We start from the raw sequence: 15,177 nt of genomic DNA on the forward strand, positions 1-15,177 counted from the left end.
TAGACAGCAGGTTTCTATAGTGAGGTGCAGTAGACAGCAGGTTTCTATAGTGAGGTGCGGTAGACAGCAGGTTTCTATAGTGAGGTGCAGTAGACAGCAGGTTTCTATAGTGAGGTGCAGTAGACAGCAGGTTTCTATAGTGAGGTGCAGTAGACAGGTTTCTATAGTGAGGTGCAGTAGACAGCAGGTTTCTATAGTGAGGTGCAGTAGACAGCAGGTTTCTATAGTGAGGTGCAGTAGACAGCAGGTTTCTATAGTGAGGTGCAGTAGACAGCAGGTTTCTATAGTGAGGTGCAGTAGACAGCAGGTTTCTATAGTGAGGTGCAGTAGACAGCAGGTTTCTATAGTGAGGTGCAGTAGACAGCAGGTTTCTATAGTGAGGTGCAGTAGACAGCAGGTTTCTATAGTGAGGTGCAGTAGACAGGTTTCTATAGTGAGGTGCAGTAGACAGCAGGTTTCTATAGTGAGGTGCAGTAGACAGGTTTCTATAGTGAGGTGCAGTAGACAGGTTTCTATAGTGAGGTGCAGTAGACAGCAGGTTTCTATAGTGAGGTGCAGTAGACAGCAGGTTTCTATAGTGAGGTGCAGTAGACAGCAGGTTTCTATAGTGAGGTGCAGTAGACAGCAGGTTTCTATAGTGAGCTGCAGTAGACAGCAGGTTTCTATAGTGAGGTGCAGTAGACAGCAGGTTTCTATAGTGAGGTGCAGTAGACAGCAGGTTTCTATAGTGAGGTGCAGTAGACAGCAGGTTTCTATAGTGAGGTGCAGTAGACAGCAGGTTTCTATAGTGAGGTGCAGTAGACAGCAGGTTTCTATAGTGAGGTGCAGTAGACAGCAGGTTTCTATAGTGAGGTGCAGTAGACAGCAGGTTTCTATAGTGAGGTGCAGTAGACAGCAGGTTTCTATAGTGAGGTGCAGTAGACAGCAGGTTTCTATAGTGAGGTGCAGTAGACAGCATGTTTCTATAGTGAGGTGCAGTAGACAGCAGGTTTCTATAGTGAGGTGCAGTAGACAGCAGGTTTCTATAGTGAGGTGCAGTAGACAGCAGGTTTCTATAGTGAGCTGCAGTAGACAGCAGGTTTCTATAGTGAGGTGCAGTAGACAGCAGGTTTCTATAGTGAGGTGCAGTAGACAGCAGGTTTCTATAGTGAGGTGCAGTAGACAGCAGGTTTCTACAGTGAGGTGCAGCAGACAGCAGGTTTCTACAGTGAGGTGCGGTAGACAGCAGGTTTCTATAGTGAGGTGCGGTAGACAGCAGGTTTCTATAGTGAGGTGCGGTAGACAGCAGGTTTCTACAGTGAGGTGCAGCAGACAGCAGGTTTCTACAGTGAGGTGCGGTAGACAGCAGGTTTCTATAGTGAGGTGCAGTAGACAGCAGGTTTCTATAGTGAGGTGCGGTAGACAGCAGGTTTCTATAGTGAGGTGCAGTAGACAGCAGGTTTCTATAGTGAGGTGCAGCAGACAGCCTGTCTAACTGTCTCTTCTCTCCTCAGCCTGGATTGTAACGCGCCACACTCACTTTTAGCAGTCCAAAGTCAAATAGTGACTCACAAATTCCTCTGCTTTTCTTTTTCCAGGGATCAGACATTAGGGAGAGGCAGCGTCACCTTTCCTCCTCCCTCCTCCACTCCCTACTTCTGCTCCTGCTAGCCTAACCCAGGCCTATACAGTAAGTTACTTCTCTCTCTCTAACTACTGTCCACACACACCTCTCGTCTCAACAGTATATTCTATAAGAATCTCACCCCTCTTTCGCTAACTTCCCTCTTCACAAATAATATACATTTCAGTGGTACAGTCTGCTTCACAAATAGCCCCCTATTCCCTGTGTAGTGCCCTATGGGGCCTGGTCTAAAACAGTGCACTATAGAGGGAAAAGGGTGTAATTTGGAACGCACACACAGTTACAACACACCTCCAGCCAGATCTTTTGGTCTTTCGGGCCCCAGCCTGCAATCAAACGGCAGCCACGCCAAATGCTTTTTCCGGAGGCCAAGATTTTTTTCAGCTCCTGTAGCTCTGATAAAAGTCCTGCCACACTCAAACCCCCTATAGGCTTCTCTCACACACACACACACACACACACACACAACCCCCCGAAGGCCACTGAAAACATCAAAGCGTTTCTACTGTAAGTCAGCAACACCTTTAAACTGCAGGCGTTGTAAAGCAGAGGTGGAAAGAGGTGGAGACTTAGGGAGGAGAGAGGATGTGGAGAGAGGAGGTGGAGCGAGGGAGAGAGGAGGTGGAGAGAGGTTGAGAGGAGGTGGAAAGAGGTGGAGACTTAGGGAGGAGAGAGGATGTGGAGAGAGGAGGTGGAGAGGGGGAGAGAGGAGGTGGAGAGGAGAAGAGGAGAGAGGAGGTGGAGAGAGGGAGAGAGGAGGTGGAGAGGAGGAGAGGAGAGAGGAGGTGGAGAGAGGGAGAGAGGAGGTGGAGAGGAGAGAGGAGGTGGAGACTTAGGGAGGAGAGAGGGTGTGGAGAGAGGAGGTGGAGAGAGGGAGAGAGGAGGTGGAGAGAGGTGGAGAGGAGAGAGGAGGTGGAGACTTAGCGAGGAGAGAGGAGGTGGAGAGAGGGGGTGGAAAGGAGGAGAGGAGAGAGGAGGTGGAGAGAGGAGGTAAAGAGGGGAGAGGAGGTGGAGAGAGGTAAAGAGGAGAGAGGTAAAGAGGAGAGAGGAGATGGAGAGAGGTGGAGAGAGGTAAAGAGGAGAGAGGAGATGGAGAGAGGTGGAGAGAGGAGGTGGAGAGAGGTGGTGAGCCTTGGCTAGCATTATTGCAGATGTCCCTCTTGCTTTGTTGAGGAGAGCCAGTTCCCCTTAATGTTAGCAGTAAAAAGGCTCTGGTTCTCCCTCTCAAAGCAAAGTAAGGCTTTAAAGTAACACTGTGAACGTGACAGCTCAACTCAGCAAAAATAACTGTTTGAAACAACTTTGCTACAAACTAACTACAGTATCAAAATCAATTCAATTGAACCGTAGCAGGGACCATTTTAACTGAAGTTGGCCTACCAATTCAATTGAATGAAAAGTACTACAATAGCCATTTCAACTACAAACTGAATTCATCTGAAAAGTATATCAACAGCCATTTTGAACTAAAATACAAACATAGATCTAAATACCACAGCGGGACTTATTTCAACTGAAGTACAAACTACATTTGACTGAAAAGAATAGCAAACAGGAGCCATTTTGATTGAAGTACAATCAGACATCAACTCAAGGGGATATCTTATCAGATAGGGATCTCCAAGATAATCAACTGACCAATGTAGTCTTTCAGTCAAGGTAGACTACCAGAACATAACATCAACATTAAAATAAGACCCCTGTATTTTTTTTATTATTATTTTGCTAAACAAATATGAGATAAGATGTTCTAAAATACTGTACCCTGTTTATCTATAGAATGGGGGTTATCTCACTGTTATGTGGTTATTGCACAAGACCAATACGAGTCTAAAACAGCACGCAGTGAATTCTCTCTTTCCCTCTCTCTGGTCCAGAACGGACAGAGACGGGGCAAGAAGAAGAAAGCCTAAATGCTTTGAATGATGGTGTGGAATGTTAAAAAGTGTCTGTGAGACAGGAGGGGGGGTGTCGGCTGAGTTTTGGGTGGTGAGGAGAAGGGAGGGGGTGGGAGGAGAGAAGACGTCCCGTGGGACCAAGGCAGTCTCTCAGATCTGGTATGCGTGACTGAGCAAGCTAGAGAAAAATCCCAACGTGCCTTTTTAACTTCGGGAAACAAAAGCAACTGCCGGTATCCCACTCTTATTCTAAACACACATTTGGCTAAAGAAACAGAAAGTAAATAGCGCAAATTATAACACGGAACCAAATGTTAGCAACATTTGAACAGACAAAATCTAGGCTGTAGCCTAGAATATCACAGAAAAACAGCACAATAAAATGCTAATATGTCAATGGGCGTGAAGGGTTTAATATCCCCAGATTTAGAGCCACGTTAGTGACAGCCCTTTGAGAGGCAAGCAGCTGAAACCTATCAACACAATACGTCAGACTGATAATTAGAACAAGCAAAATCAAGGGAAGCATCCATTTTGAATCTGCTCGTAAATAATTTAACAATCCAAGCCGGCATATCAACATTACAACTGCTTCTCGAAACCGAACAATCAAATTCGTAAGATTATGGTTGTGATCCGAACGATTAATAATATGTGGACAATTCTTGTATTTTTTTGTTGTTGTTTTAAATACCTTGTCTCTACCGGGGATCTACGGACATAAACAGCGGTTTCTCTTAGAAATGGACACGTTTTCGATCAAAGCAGGAGTGCGTGGTCTTGTAACAAGGATGATCACAAGAAAACAATAAGTACTAGGTTACTAGTCTACAATACAATCCCCGTACAAAACGAGTCCACATCACCTTTTCATTTATTATATAAATATCAACTTTAATGTTTACTGTAAGAATATAAAACCATTTCATTTTGGATTCAGTTTTTTTACAAACACATATACAGTACATTAAAACACAGTAGTCTCTCAGCAGGACTCAATACATGTTGCAGTTCAGTTCGCTCATAACGTCATGTTATGATCCCATAGGTTCCATGTAGGCCTGACACGCATTCACTTGGAAGCCGAGAAAATAAGGATCGATTGCTTCTTAATTCTAAAGCGTGTATTTAGATTCTATTCCAAAGGAGTGTCTCTTCTGTTGTTATTGTGGACTAGTGTGTATGATTGTGTTTAAAAGGTAGCAACCCATATTCTAGAGGATATGGAGGATTAGTTTGAAAACACCTGATTGAGAAAAAGGGGCAGCATTTCTATTATAGAAATCACTTCAATTTGAAGTACAACGCTCTGAATAACAGCAATAATTCGACAATATCTGCTTCCATAAGCATAAACACACCAAAATAATATAGGGAAGGAAGGGTCCCATTATTCAAAGCTTGAATCCAAGGCTACAAGGCCTTTAAGTTGGGCTAAAAAAGTAAACAAAACAAAAATAAAAGGATTTTGGATACAAACCAGTCCGTTTTAATTTGCATAAAAGTCGCTATTTTTGTCCGAGTGTGAACAGTCCTTTTAAACGAAACTCTGTTCGTTTCTCTTCTTCATTGTTAAGCGTTTCTGGGCAAATTAACACAAAGGTAGTTTAGAGAGCGTTTCTTTTTGCTGCTAGGATTCTCCAAGCGCGAGACGCGTTGGGGGAGGGGACTACTACTGTCTATAGGCACAATTTATCTCCTCTCTTTCTTTTTAAGAATACGCGGATTTATTACAACACATTGATAAACGAGGTAGCCGAATGTATTAGGCGCGATAGTTGGAGAGTTTGAAGTTAAATATTGCGACTCTTTATAATAATAAAAAGTAGTTTGTCTTCATAATGCGGGGGCGGGATATTGTGTTGTTAATAATGAAAACATGCATTTGATGATGATTAATCTTGTTTTCATTTGGCCTAAAATTGCGCAACATATTTTTTAAATCACAGTTTTGTAGCATTAAGTTACATTGAATGAGAAAATATCCAACTACGACGAGATTGAGAGCAGAGGATATATATATATTTTTTTAGAAGGAACATTTCCCCGCCCACTGGTCTCCTGCTCCGTTACCCCTTCTCCTCTCTGTGTGTGTCCCCCTCCCCAACTAATCCTCGTCAAGTTAGTTTCACCTCACTTTTTCACTCTCTGTCATCTGCCAAAGTCCCAGATTCAAAACTTTAAGGCATGGGAGCTGCGTTATCCTTTCCAGTCCCCGTTTCGTGATTTTAGTACATCCATACAGATCGATCCCCGTCAACTGAGTCAAGTGGTCGGCAATGAGCTCCAGTCCTTTGTCTGTAATCCGCACACACTGTCCAATGTTCAGGGTTCTCAGCTCATGCATCTGGCGCACCATCCTGTTGATGCCATCGTCACTAATGTGGCACGAGCACAGGGACAGGGATTTGAGCTGGTACAGGCCCTGGGCGATGTAAGCCAGACTCTGGTCCCCTATCTTGTCACAGAAGGACATGTCTAGCCCGGAGAGCCGCAGCGTGCCCATGGCCAGGTGCATGATGCCCGTGTCACTGATGTTGTCGCACGAGCGCAGGTTAAGGCTCCAGAGGCTGGTCATGTGGGAGAGGTGGATCATACCTGCGTCAGAGATCCCGCCACAGAAACTCAGGTTGAGAACTTTGAGCTTAGCCAGGCCCTTCGAGATGTGCTTGAGGGACAGATCCGTAAGTTTCTGACAGTCCTGCAGCGTCAGGTATTCCAGGTTGAGACAGCCCTCCGCTGCGCTGCGGGTCATGCCCGCCAGGTGCCCGATGCCCACGTCAGACACATGCCGGCAGCTGCGGAGATTGAGGCTCTTGAGCCGGTGTAAACCCCACGCTATGAGCAACAGCCCCGTGTTGGTGATGTTACTACACCCGCCCAGTTCCAGAACCTCCAGGTTCTTCAGATACTGGGCGATCCGGCCCAGGCTGGAGTCCGTGATCTGCTTACACAGACTAAGGTTTAGAACCCGAAGGGAAGGGATCTCCTGGACAAACGCGTGGCCCAGGCCGTTATCCGTTAAGTTATAGCAGCCACTCAGGTTCAGGCTCTCGATGTTTGGCATCCCCTGGATCACGTAGCTGAGGCTCCGCCGCAGGCTGAGAATCTGAACTCTCCGGATTCCGCGGGCCTGTAGGCTGGGGAAGAGAGAAGGATTGGCCCGCCGCAGATGCAGCTTGGCTTCCACCCCCCTCCACACCGACTTGTGGTAGGAAGCGTCCCTCCAAGCAGCACACACTTGGGCCACCCTGCCTTTGTCCCTTACATCCAAGTAGCTGAAAATCATGGCTAAAATTTCCGGAAAGAGGCACGATATGTGCGTCTCCATTTTAAACAGGCATAAAAATCACTCCGGGTCCCCGAGCCCACCGACGTATTTCCCTCCGTAAAAGTAGAGTCCCTTGTAATCCGGAAGAAAGCGGTTATGCTTTTTAACAGACCTTTTCCCCGTTCCTCTTTTCACATTTAACGGCGCAAATCGATCAACTCCACATCCCACGTGATCCGTCTGGTTGCGCAGTAGAATTCAAATGCAAAAAGCCCCAAAACCTTGTTCCAATATAGCCCCTCACCAAGAGGGGGGAAGCGAAGGATAGGAACGGAAAGCGCCCGAGCCCTCCTTGGTCAGACGACGCAACCTATGATGCCTTTAGAAACACGTCTAGGCTCGCGCCGAGGATCCAAACGGTCATACATTTTCAAAGGAGACCTTTAAACTATCATAAATACAAGGAGGGTTGGAATTCCAGTCTGCTTCTTCTCTCTGTCTCTCTTCCTCTCCGTTATCAGAAAAGGAGTGGGGTTTCAGTTTGCATTTGCGCTCTCTCCGCTCACACGCATTGCCAAGCCGAAGGGCTTCCTGCCTGCCTTTGTCTGGTCTTTCAAACTGACTTGGCAGGGCCGTGAGCACCGCTCTACCGCGGGGGAGAGACATACACATTAAAAATAATTAAACAGTTTTCTTTATATTAAAGGAATACTGTAAAATACAATATATGTTATCCATGTTCCTAGTAAATAAGAACATTGTGTGACTTGCTTTAGCGTAGGATATTTAAAATATATTTAAGAGAGTCTGTTTTGACTTCCCCCTTCCCTGGGAGGATTGTGGTTTGGTCCAACTCAGCTGGAACAGTAAGAATAGTTCCCCTGGAAACCAACTTCTTACAATTCAGTTCACTTTAGTCTTAACCCTTTAGTTGTCGCGGTATATTGGTTTTTGATTCTATTTTAAATGATTTAGATGGTGTGTAATCCATCTAAAACTGAACTTTGTTTGTGTTATTATTTTAGAGCTCGAACTATTCTAGAAGGATTCTGTTAAGAGTTCTGTGTTCCAGATAGAAGGCTGTGCTTTGTGTCTGTCTCCCTTCTCAGTGTTCTACAAATTGAAACATTGTATCAGGTCTGATCCGCCAAATGTATCAAGTAAAGGATACATTTGTAACTCAACTCTGCTGCCAAGTGAAAAGTGTTACAATTGATACAATGATACAATGTAGAGCTGAGTGGTAACACAAATCACCGTATCACATGATTATGTCCAGATTCTAATCAAATGCGTTTTAATTGAAGGAGATTCTTTATTTTTCAACAAATATGGAACGTTTATCCTGTTGCTGTTCATATTGTGAGATTATTACTCCGTTTTATTTGTAATTCTATGGTAACAAGACTTATTACTAAGCTGTTACTATTTCCCCTCAACATTTCTCAGAGAGTTGTAGCCTGTTTAGAAGCATATTCACTACATTGTTGTGTGTAAATTAATGAAGTTAGCAGTCATGCATTGTATTTGTTGATTATATCCCGATCAATCTTAGTGATAACTTATTTGTGTAAATTATAATTATCATACATTTACCCATGCATTTTTCTTATTCATTTCGGGCATGTCTAGCTTTTCCTCTATGCTCTGATTGGATTCTATGCTCTGACCCCCAGGTCAACCACACAAACAGGCAACAGCTCCGTTCCCAGCTAGAAGCTGACAGAATGCATGTGAAAAACAACAGCTGAATTCTGCTAGCCAGGGCCGCCTTTCCAGTTCTAACATCAAAGGAAGGTAGATACTCTCTGCTAGCTAAGTAGTAGTAGTGGTAGTGGTAGTAGTAGTAGTAGTAGTAGTAGTAGTAGTAGTGGTGGTAGTAGTAGTAGTAGTAGTAGTAGTAGTGGTAGTATAAGTAGTAGTAGTGGTAGAAGTAGTAGTAGTAGTATAAGTAGTAGTAGTAGTAGTAGTATAGGTAGTAGTAGTAGTAGTAGTAGTAGTGGTAGTAGTAGAAGTAGTGGTAGTAGTAGTAGTAGTAGTGGTAGTAGTGGTAGTAGTAGTAGTAGTAGTGGTAGTAGTAGCAGTATAAGTAGTAGTGGTAGTAGTAGTGGTAGTAGTAGTTGTAGTAGTAGTAGTGGTAGTATAAGTACTAGTAGTGGTAGTAGTAGTAGTATAAGTAGTAGTAGTAGTATAGGTAGTAGTAGTAGTAGTGGTAGTAGTAGAAGTAGTGGTAGAAGTAGTAGTAGTGGTAGTTGTATAAGTAGTAGTAGTAGTAGTAGTGGTAGAAGTAGTGGTAGTAGTAGTGGTAGTAGTAGTAGTGGTAGTAGTAGTAGTAGTGGTAGTAGTAGTAGTAGTAGTAGTAGTAGTGGTATTAGTAGTAATAGTAGTAGTAGTGGTAGAAGTAGTAGTAGTGGTAGTAGTAGTAGTAGTATAAGTAGTAGTAGTGGTAGAAGTAGTAGTATAAGTAGTAGTAGTGGTAGTAGTAGTATAAGTAGTAGTAGTAGTAGTAGTAGTAGTGGTAGTAGTAGTAGTATAAGTAGTAGTAGTATAAGTAGTAGTAGTGGTAGTAGTAGTAGTGGTAGGAGTAGTAGTAGTAGTAATAGTGGTAGTAGTATAAGTAGTAAGTAGTAGTAGTGGTAGTAGTAGTAGTATAAGTAGTAGTAGTGGTAGTAGTATTAGTAGTAGTAGTGGTATTAGTAGTGGTAGTAGTAGTGGTAGAAGTAGTAGTAGTGGTAGTAGTAGTAGTAGTATAAGTAGTAGTAGTGGTAGAAGTAGTAGTATAAGTAGTGGTAGTAGTAGTATAAGTAGTAGTAGTAGTAGTATTAGTAGTAGTAGTAGTAGTGGTAGTAGTAGTAGTATAAGTAGTAGTAGTATAAGTAGTAGTAGTGGTAGTAGTAGTAGTGGTAGGAGTAGTAGTAGTAGTAATAGTGGTAGTAGTAGTAGTATAAGTAGTAATAGTTTAAGTAGTAGTAGTAGTAGTAGTAGTAGTAGTAGTAGTAGTAGTAGTTGTGGTAGTAGTAATAGTAGTATAAGTAGTAGTAGTGGTAGTAGTAGTAGTATAAGTAGTAGTAGTGGTAGTATAAGTAGTAGTAGTGGTAGTAGTAGTAGTATAAGTAGTAGTAGTAGTATAAGTAGTAGTGGTAGTAGTAGTAGTAGTAATAGTGGTAGTAGTAGTAGTAGTAGTAGTAGTAGTAGTAGTTGTATAAGTAGTAGTAGTAGTAGTAGTATAAGTAGTATAAGTAGTAGTGGTAGTAGTAGTAGTAGTAGTAGTATACGTAGTAGTAGTAGTAGTAGTATAAGTAGTAGTAGTGGTAGTAGTAGTAGTAGTAGTAGTAGTATAAGTAGTAGTAGTGGTAGTAGTAGTAGTAGTATTAGTATAAGTAGTAGTAGTGGTAGTAGTAGTGGTAGTATTAGTATAAGTAGTAGTAGTATAAGTAGTATAAGTAGTAGTAGTATAAGTAGTAGTAGTAGTAGTAGTAAAAATAGTAGTAGTATAAGTAGTAGTAGTGGTAGTAGAAGTATAAGTAGTGGTAGTAGTAGTAGTGTATAAGTAGTAGTAGTAGTAGTGGTAGTAGTAGTAGTAGTGGTATAAGTAGTATAAGTATAAGTAGTAGTAGTAGTAGTATTAGTAGTAGTAGTAGTAGTGGTAGTAGTAGTAGTATAAGTAGTAGTAGTATAAGTAGTAGTAGTGGTAGTAGTAGTAGTGGTAGGAGTAGTAGTAGTAGTAATAGTGGTAGTAGTAGTAGTATAAGTAGTAATAGTTTAAGTAGTAGTAGTAGTAGTAGTAGTAGTAGTAGTAGTAGTAGTTGTGGTAGTAGTAATAGTAGTATAAGTAGTAGTAGTGGTAGTAGTAGTAGTATAAGTAGTAGTAGTGGTAGTATAAGTAGTAGTAGTGGTAGTAGTAGTAGTATAAGTAGTAGTAGTAGTATAAGTAGTAGTGGTAGTAGTAGTAGTAGTAATAGTGGTAGTAGTAGTAGTAGTAGTAGTAGTAGTAGTAGTTGTATAAGTAGTAGTAGTAGTAGTAGTATAAGTAGTATAAGTAGTAGTGGTAGTAGTAGTAGTAGTAGTAGTATACGTAGTAGTAGTAGTAGTAGTATAAGTAGTAGTAGTGGTAGTAGTAGTAGTAGTAGTAGTAGTATAAGTAGTAGTAGTGGTAGTAGTAGTAGTAGTATTAGTATAAGTAGTAGTAGTGGTAGTAGTAGTGGTAGTATTAGTATAAGTAGTAGTAGTATAAGTAGTATAAGTAGTAGTAGTATAAGTAGTAGTAGTAGTAGTAGTAAAAATAGTAGTAGTATAAGTAGTAGTAGTGGTAGTAGAAGTATAAGTAGTGGTAGTAGTAGTAGTGTATAAGTAGTAGTAGTAGTAGTGGTAGTAGTAGTAGTAGTGGTATAAGTAGTATAAGTAGTAGTAGTATAAGTAGTAGTAGTAGTAGTAAAAATAGTAGTAGTGGTAGTAGAAGTATAAGTAGTGGTAGTAGTAGTAGTGTATAAGTAGTAGTAGTAGTGGTAGTAGTAGTAGTAGTAGTAGTATAAGTAGTAGTAGTAGTAGTACAAGTAGTAGTGGTAGTAGTAGTAGTAGTAGTAGTGGAAGTAGTAGTAGCAGTAGTAGTACTAGTAGTAGTAGTAGTGGTAGTAGTAGTAGTAGTAGCAGTAGTATTACCAGTAGTAGTAGTAGTGGTAGTAGCAGTAGTGGTATTTGTTGTAGTAGTAGTAGTTGTAGTAGTGGAAGTAGTAGTAGCAGTAGTAGTACTAGTAGTAGTAGTGGTAGTAGTAGTAGCAGTAGTAGTACTACTAGTAGTACCACTATTTTCACTACTACAACTACTACCACTATTGTCACTACTACCACTACTACTACTACTACTACTATTACTACTACTTCCAGTAGTAGTAGTAGTAGTGGAAGTAGTAGTAATAGTAGTAGTTGCAGTAGTAGTAGTAGTAGTAGTGGTGGTAGTAGTGAAAATAGTGGTAATAGTTGTAGTAGTGATAATGGTGGTAATAGTTGTAGTAGTGAAAATAGTGGTAGTAGTAGTAGTAGTGGAAGTAGTAGTAATAGTAGTAGGTGTAGTAGTAGTAGTAGTAGTAGTGGTAGTAGTGGTGGTAGTAGTGAAAATAGTGGTAGTAGTAGTAGTAGTGGTAGTGTTAGTACTAGTAGTTGTAGTAATAGTGGTGGTAGTACTAGTAGCAGCAGTAGTAGGTGTGTAGTAGTGGTAGTGGCGGTAGTAGTAGTGGTAGTAGTGGTTGTAGCAGTAGTAGTAATAGTAGTAGTAGTAGTGGTAGTAGTAGTAGTAGTGGTAGTGGTAGTAGTTGTGGTAGTAGTAGTCATGGTAGTAGTGGTGGTAGTAGTAGTAGTAGTAGTGGTAGTAGTGATAGAAGAAGTGGTAGTAGTGGTCGTGGTAGTAGTAGTAGTAGTAGAATTGGTAGTAGTAGTAGTGGTAGTGGTGGTAGTAGTAGTAATAGTAGTGGTGGTAGTAGTAGTAGTAGTGGTAGTAGTGGTAGTGGTAGTAGTTGTGGTAGTAGTAGTCGTGGTAGTGGTAGTAGTTGTGGTAGTAGTAGTCGTGGTAGTAGTGGTGGTAGTAGTAGTAGTATTAGTGGTAGTAGTAGTGGTAGGAGTGATAGAAGAAGTGGTAGTAGTGGTCGTGGTAGTAGTAGTAGTAGTAGTACTAGTAGTAGTAATAGTAGTAGTGGTAGTAGTAGTGGAAGTAGTAGTAGCAGTAGAAGTAGTAGTGGTAGTGGTGGTAGTTGTGGTAGTAGTAGTCATGGTAGTAGTGGTGGTAGTTGTAGTAGTGGTAGTAGTAGTGGTAGTAGTGATAGAAGAAGTGGTAGTAGTGGTCGTAGTAGTAGTAGTAGTAGTACTAGTAGTAGTAATAGTAGTGGTAGTAGTAGTGGAAGTAGTAGTAGTAGCAGTAGTAGTAGTAGTGGTAGTGGTGGTAGTTGTAGTAGTGGTAGTAGTAGTGGTAGTAGTGATAGAAGAAGTGGTAGTAGTAGTCGTGGTAGTAGTAGTGGTAGTTGTAGTAGTGGTAGTAGTAGTGTTAGTAGTGATAGAAGAAGTGGTAGTAGTGGTCGTGGTAGTAGTAGTAGTAGTAGAATTGGTGGTAGTAGTAGTGGTAGTGGTGGTAGTAGTAGTAATAGTAGTGGTGGTAGTAGTGTTAGTGGTAGTAGTAATAGAAGTGGTAGTAGTAGTAGTAGTAGTAGTAGTGGTAGTAGTGGTAGTAGTTGTGGTAGTAGTAGTCGTGGTAGTAGTAGTGGTAGTACTAGTAGTAGTAGTAGTAGTAGTGGTAGTAGTAGTAATGGTGGTAATAGTAGTAGTCGTTGTTGTAGTAGTAGTAGTTGTTGTAGTGGTAGTAGTAGTGGTAGTAGTGGTAGTGGAAGTAGTAGTAGTAGTAGTAGTTGTTGTAATTGTAGTAGTAGCAGTATTAGTAGTAGTAGTAGTGTTAGTAGTAGTACTTTTTGTGGTAAAAGTAGTAGTAGTAGTAGTTGTATTAGTGGAAATAGTGGTAGTAGTGGTGGTAGTAGTAGTAGTATTATTATTATTAGTAGTAGTGGTAGTAGTAGTAGTAGTAGCAGCAGTAGTTGTAGGTGTGTAGTAGTGGCAGTAGTGGTAATAGTGGTGGTATTAGTAGTTGTATTAGTGGTAATAGTGGTAGTAGTAGTTGTGGTAGTAGTGGTAATACTGGTAGTAGTGGTTGTAGCAGTATTAGCAGTAGTAATAGTAGTGTTATTGGTAGTAGTTGTATTACTGGTAATAGTGGTAGTAGTAGTAGTAGTAGTTGTATTAGTGGTAATAGTGGTAGTAGTGGTAGTAGTAGTAGCAGCAGTAGTAGGTGTGTAGTAGTGGTAGTAGTAATGGTAGTAGTATCATTGGTAGTAGTAGTGGTAGTATTAGTAGTTGTAGTAGTAGCAGCAGTAGTAGGTGTGTAGTAGTAGTTTTAGTGGTGGTAGTGGTAGTGGTAATGGTATAAGTAGTGGTAGTGGTAGTACTAGTAGTAGTGGTGGTAGTAATAGTAGTGGTAGTAGTAGTAGTAGTAGTGGTAGTGGTAGTAGTAGTAGTAGTAGTGGTAGTAATAGTGGTAGTATTAGAAGTAGTGGTAGTACTAGTAGTAGTTGTAGTACTAGTAGTAGTGGTGGAAGTAGTAGTAGCAGTAGTAGTGGTAGTGTTAGTAGTGGTAGTAGTTGTAGTAGTAGTATCATTAGTAGTAGTATTGGTAGTATTAGTAGTTGTAGTAGTAGCAGCAGTCGTAGGTGTGTAATAGTAGTTTTAGTGGTGGTAGTAGTTGAATTAGTAGTGGTTGTAGCAGTAGTAGTGGTGGTATTAGTATTTGTGGTAGTGGTTGTAGTAGTAGTAGTGGTAGTGGTAGTAGTAGTAGTAGTGGTAGTAGTGGTAGTAATAGTGGTAGTGGTATTAGTAGTAGTGGTAGTGGTAATGGTATAAGTAGTGGTAGTGGTAGTACTAGTAGTAGTGGTGGCAGTAGTAGTAGTGGTGGTAGTAGTAGTAGTGGTAGTAGTAGTAGTAGTGGTAGTGGTAGTAGTGGTAGTAGTAGTAGTAGTGGTAGTAGTAATAGTGGTAGTATTAGAAGTAGTGGTAGTACTAGTAGTAGTGGTAGTACTAGTAGTAGTGGTGGTAGTAGTAGTAGAAGTGTTGGTGGTAATAGTAGTAGTGGTAGTGGTAGTAGTGTTATTATTATTATTAGTAGTAGTAGTAATAGTAGTAGTAGTGGTACTGGTAGTAGTAGTAGTAATAATAGTGGTGGTAGTAGTAATAGTAGAAGTCGTAGTGGTGGTGGTGGTAGTAATAGTAGTAGTAATGGTAGTAGCAGTAGAGGTAGTAGTGGTGGTAGAAGTAGTAGTCATGGTAGTAGTAGTAGTAATGGTGGTAGTAGTAGTAGTAGTAGTAGCGGTGGTGGTGGTGGTGGTAGTAGTAGTGAAGGTAGTAGTAGTGGTAGTGTTAGTAGTGTTTGTAGTAATAGTGTTAGTTGTAGTGATAATAGTAGTGTTTGTAGTAGTAGTGTTTGTAGTGGTAGTAGTAGTAGTAGTAGTGGTAGTATTAGTAGTTGTTGTTGTTGTAATAGTAGTAGTAGTAGTAGTAATAGTAGTAGTAGTAGTTGTAGTAGTTGTAATAGTACTAGTTGTAGTGGCAGTAGTAGTGGTAGTAGTAGTAGTAGTAGTAGTAATAGTAGTACTTGTAGTTGTAGTAGTGGTAGTAATAGTAGTAGTTGTAGTAGTAGTAGTAGCAGTGGTAGTATTAGTAGTAGTAGTGGTAATAGTATTAGTAGTAATAGTAGTAGTAGTAGTGGTAGTAGTAGTAGTAGTAAAGTAGTAGTAGTAGTAGTAGTTGTAGTAGTTGTAGAAGTAGTTGTTGTAGTAGTAGTAGTAGTAGTAGTA

At 41.0% G+C, this 15,177-nt stretch overlaps 2 protein-coding genes across 2 annotated transcripts in view; one reads left to right on the forward strand and one right to left on the reverse strand.

Annotated features, from left to right (window-relative positions):
• The first annotated feature begins 1,073 nt into the window (after positions 1-1,073).
• Positions 1,074-15,177, forward strand: part of LOC110510792 (protein Wnt-5b) — a 121,249-nt gene continuing 107,145 nt past the window's right edge. Inside the window, exon 1 of the mRNA XM_036944956.1 lies at positions 1,074-1,669. The gene's annotated coding sequence lies outside the window, so the exon portion shown is untranslated. The remainder of the gene's footprint in view (positions 1,670-15,177) is intronic.
• Positions 4,390-7,377, reverse strand: LOC110517721 (F-box/LRR-repeat protein 14). Its single transcript, XM_021595640.2, has one exon. It carries the CDS (start codon positions 6,851-6,853, stop codon positions 5,651-5,653), a length of 1,203 nt encoding a protein of 400 aa, XP_021451315.1. The 5' UTR covers positions 6,854-7,377; the 3' UTR covers positions 4,390-5,650.

The sequence above is a fragment of the Oncorhynchus mykiss genome, chromosome 15 (genome assembly GCF_013265735.2).
Source record: "Oncorhynchus mykiss isolate Arlee chromosome 15, USDA_OmykA_1.1, whole genome shotgun sequence".
In the NCBI taxonomy this organism is placed as follows: domain Eukaryota; kingdom Metazoa; phylum Chordata; class Actinopteri; order Salmoniformes; family Salmonidae; genus Oncorhynchus; species Oncorhynchus mykiss.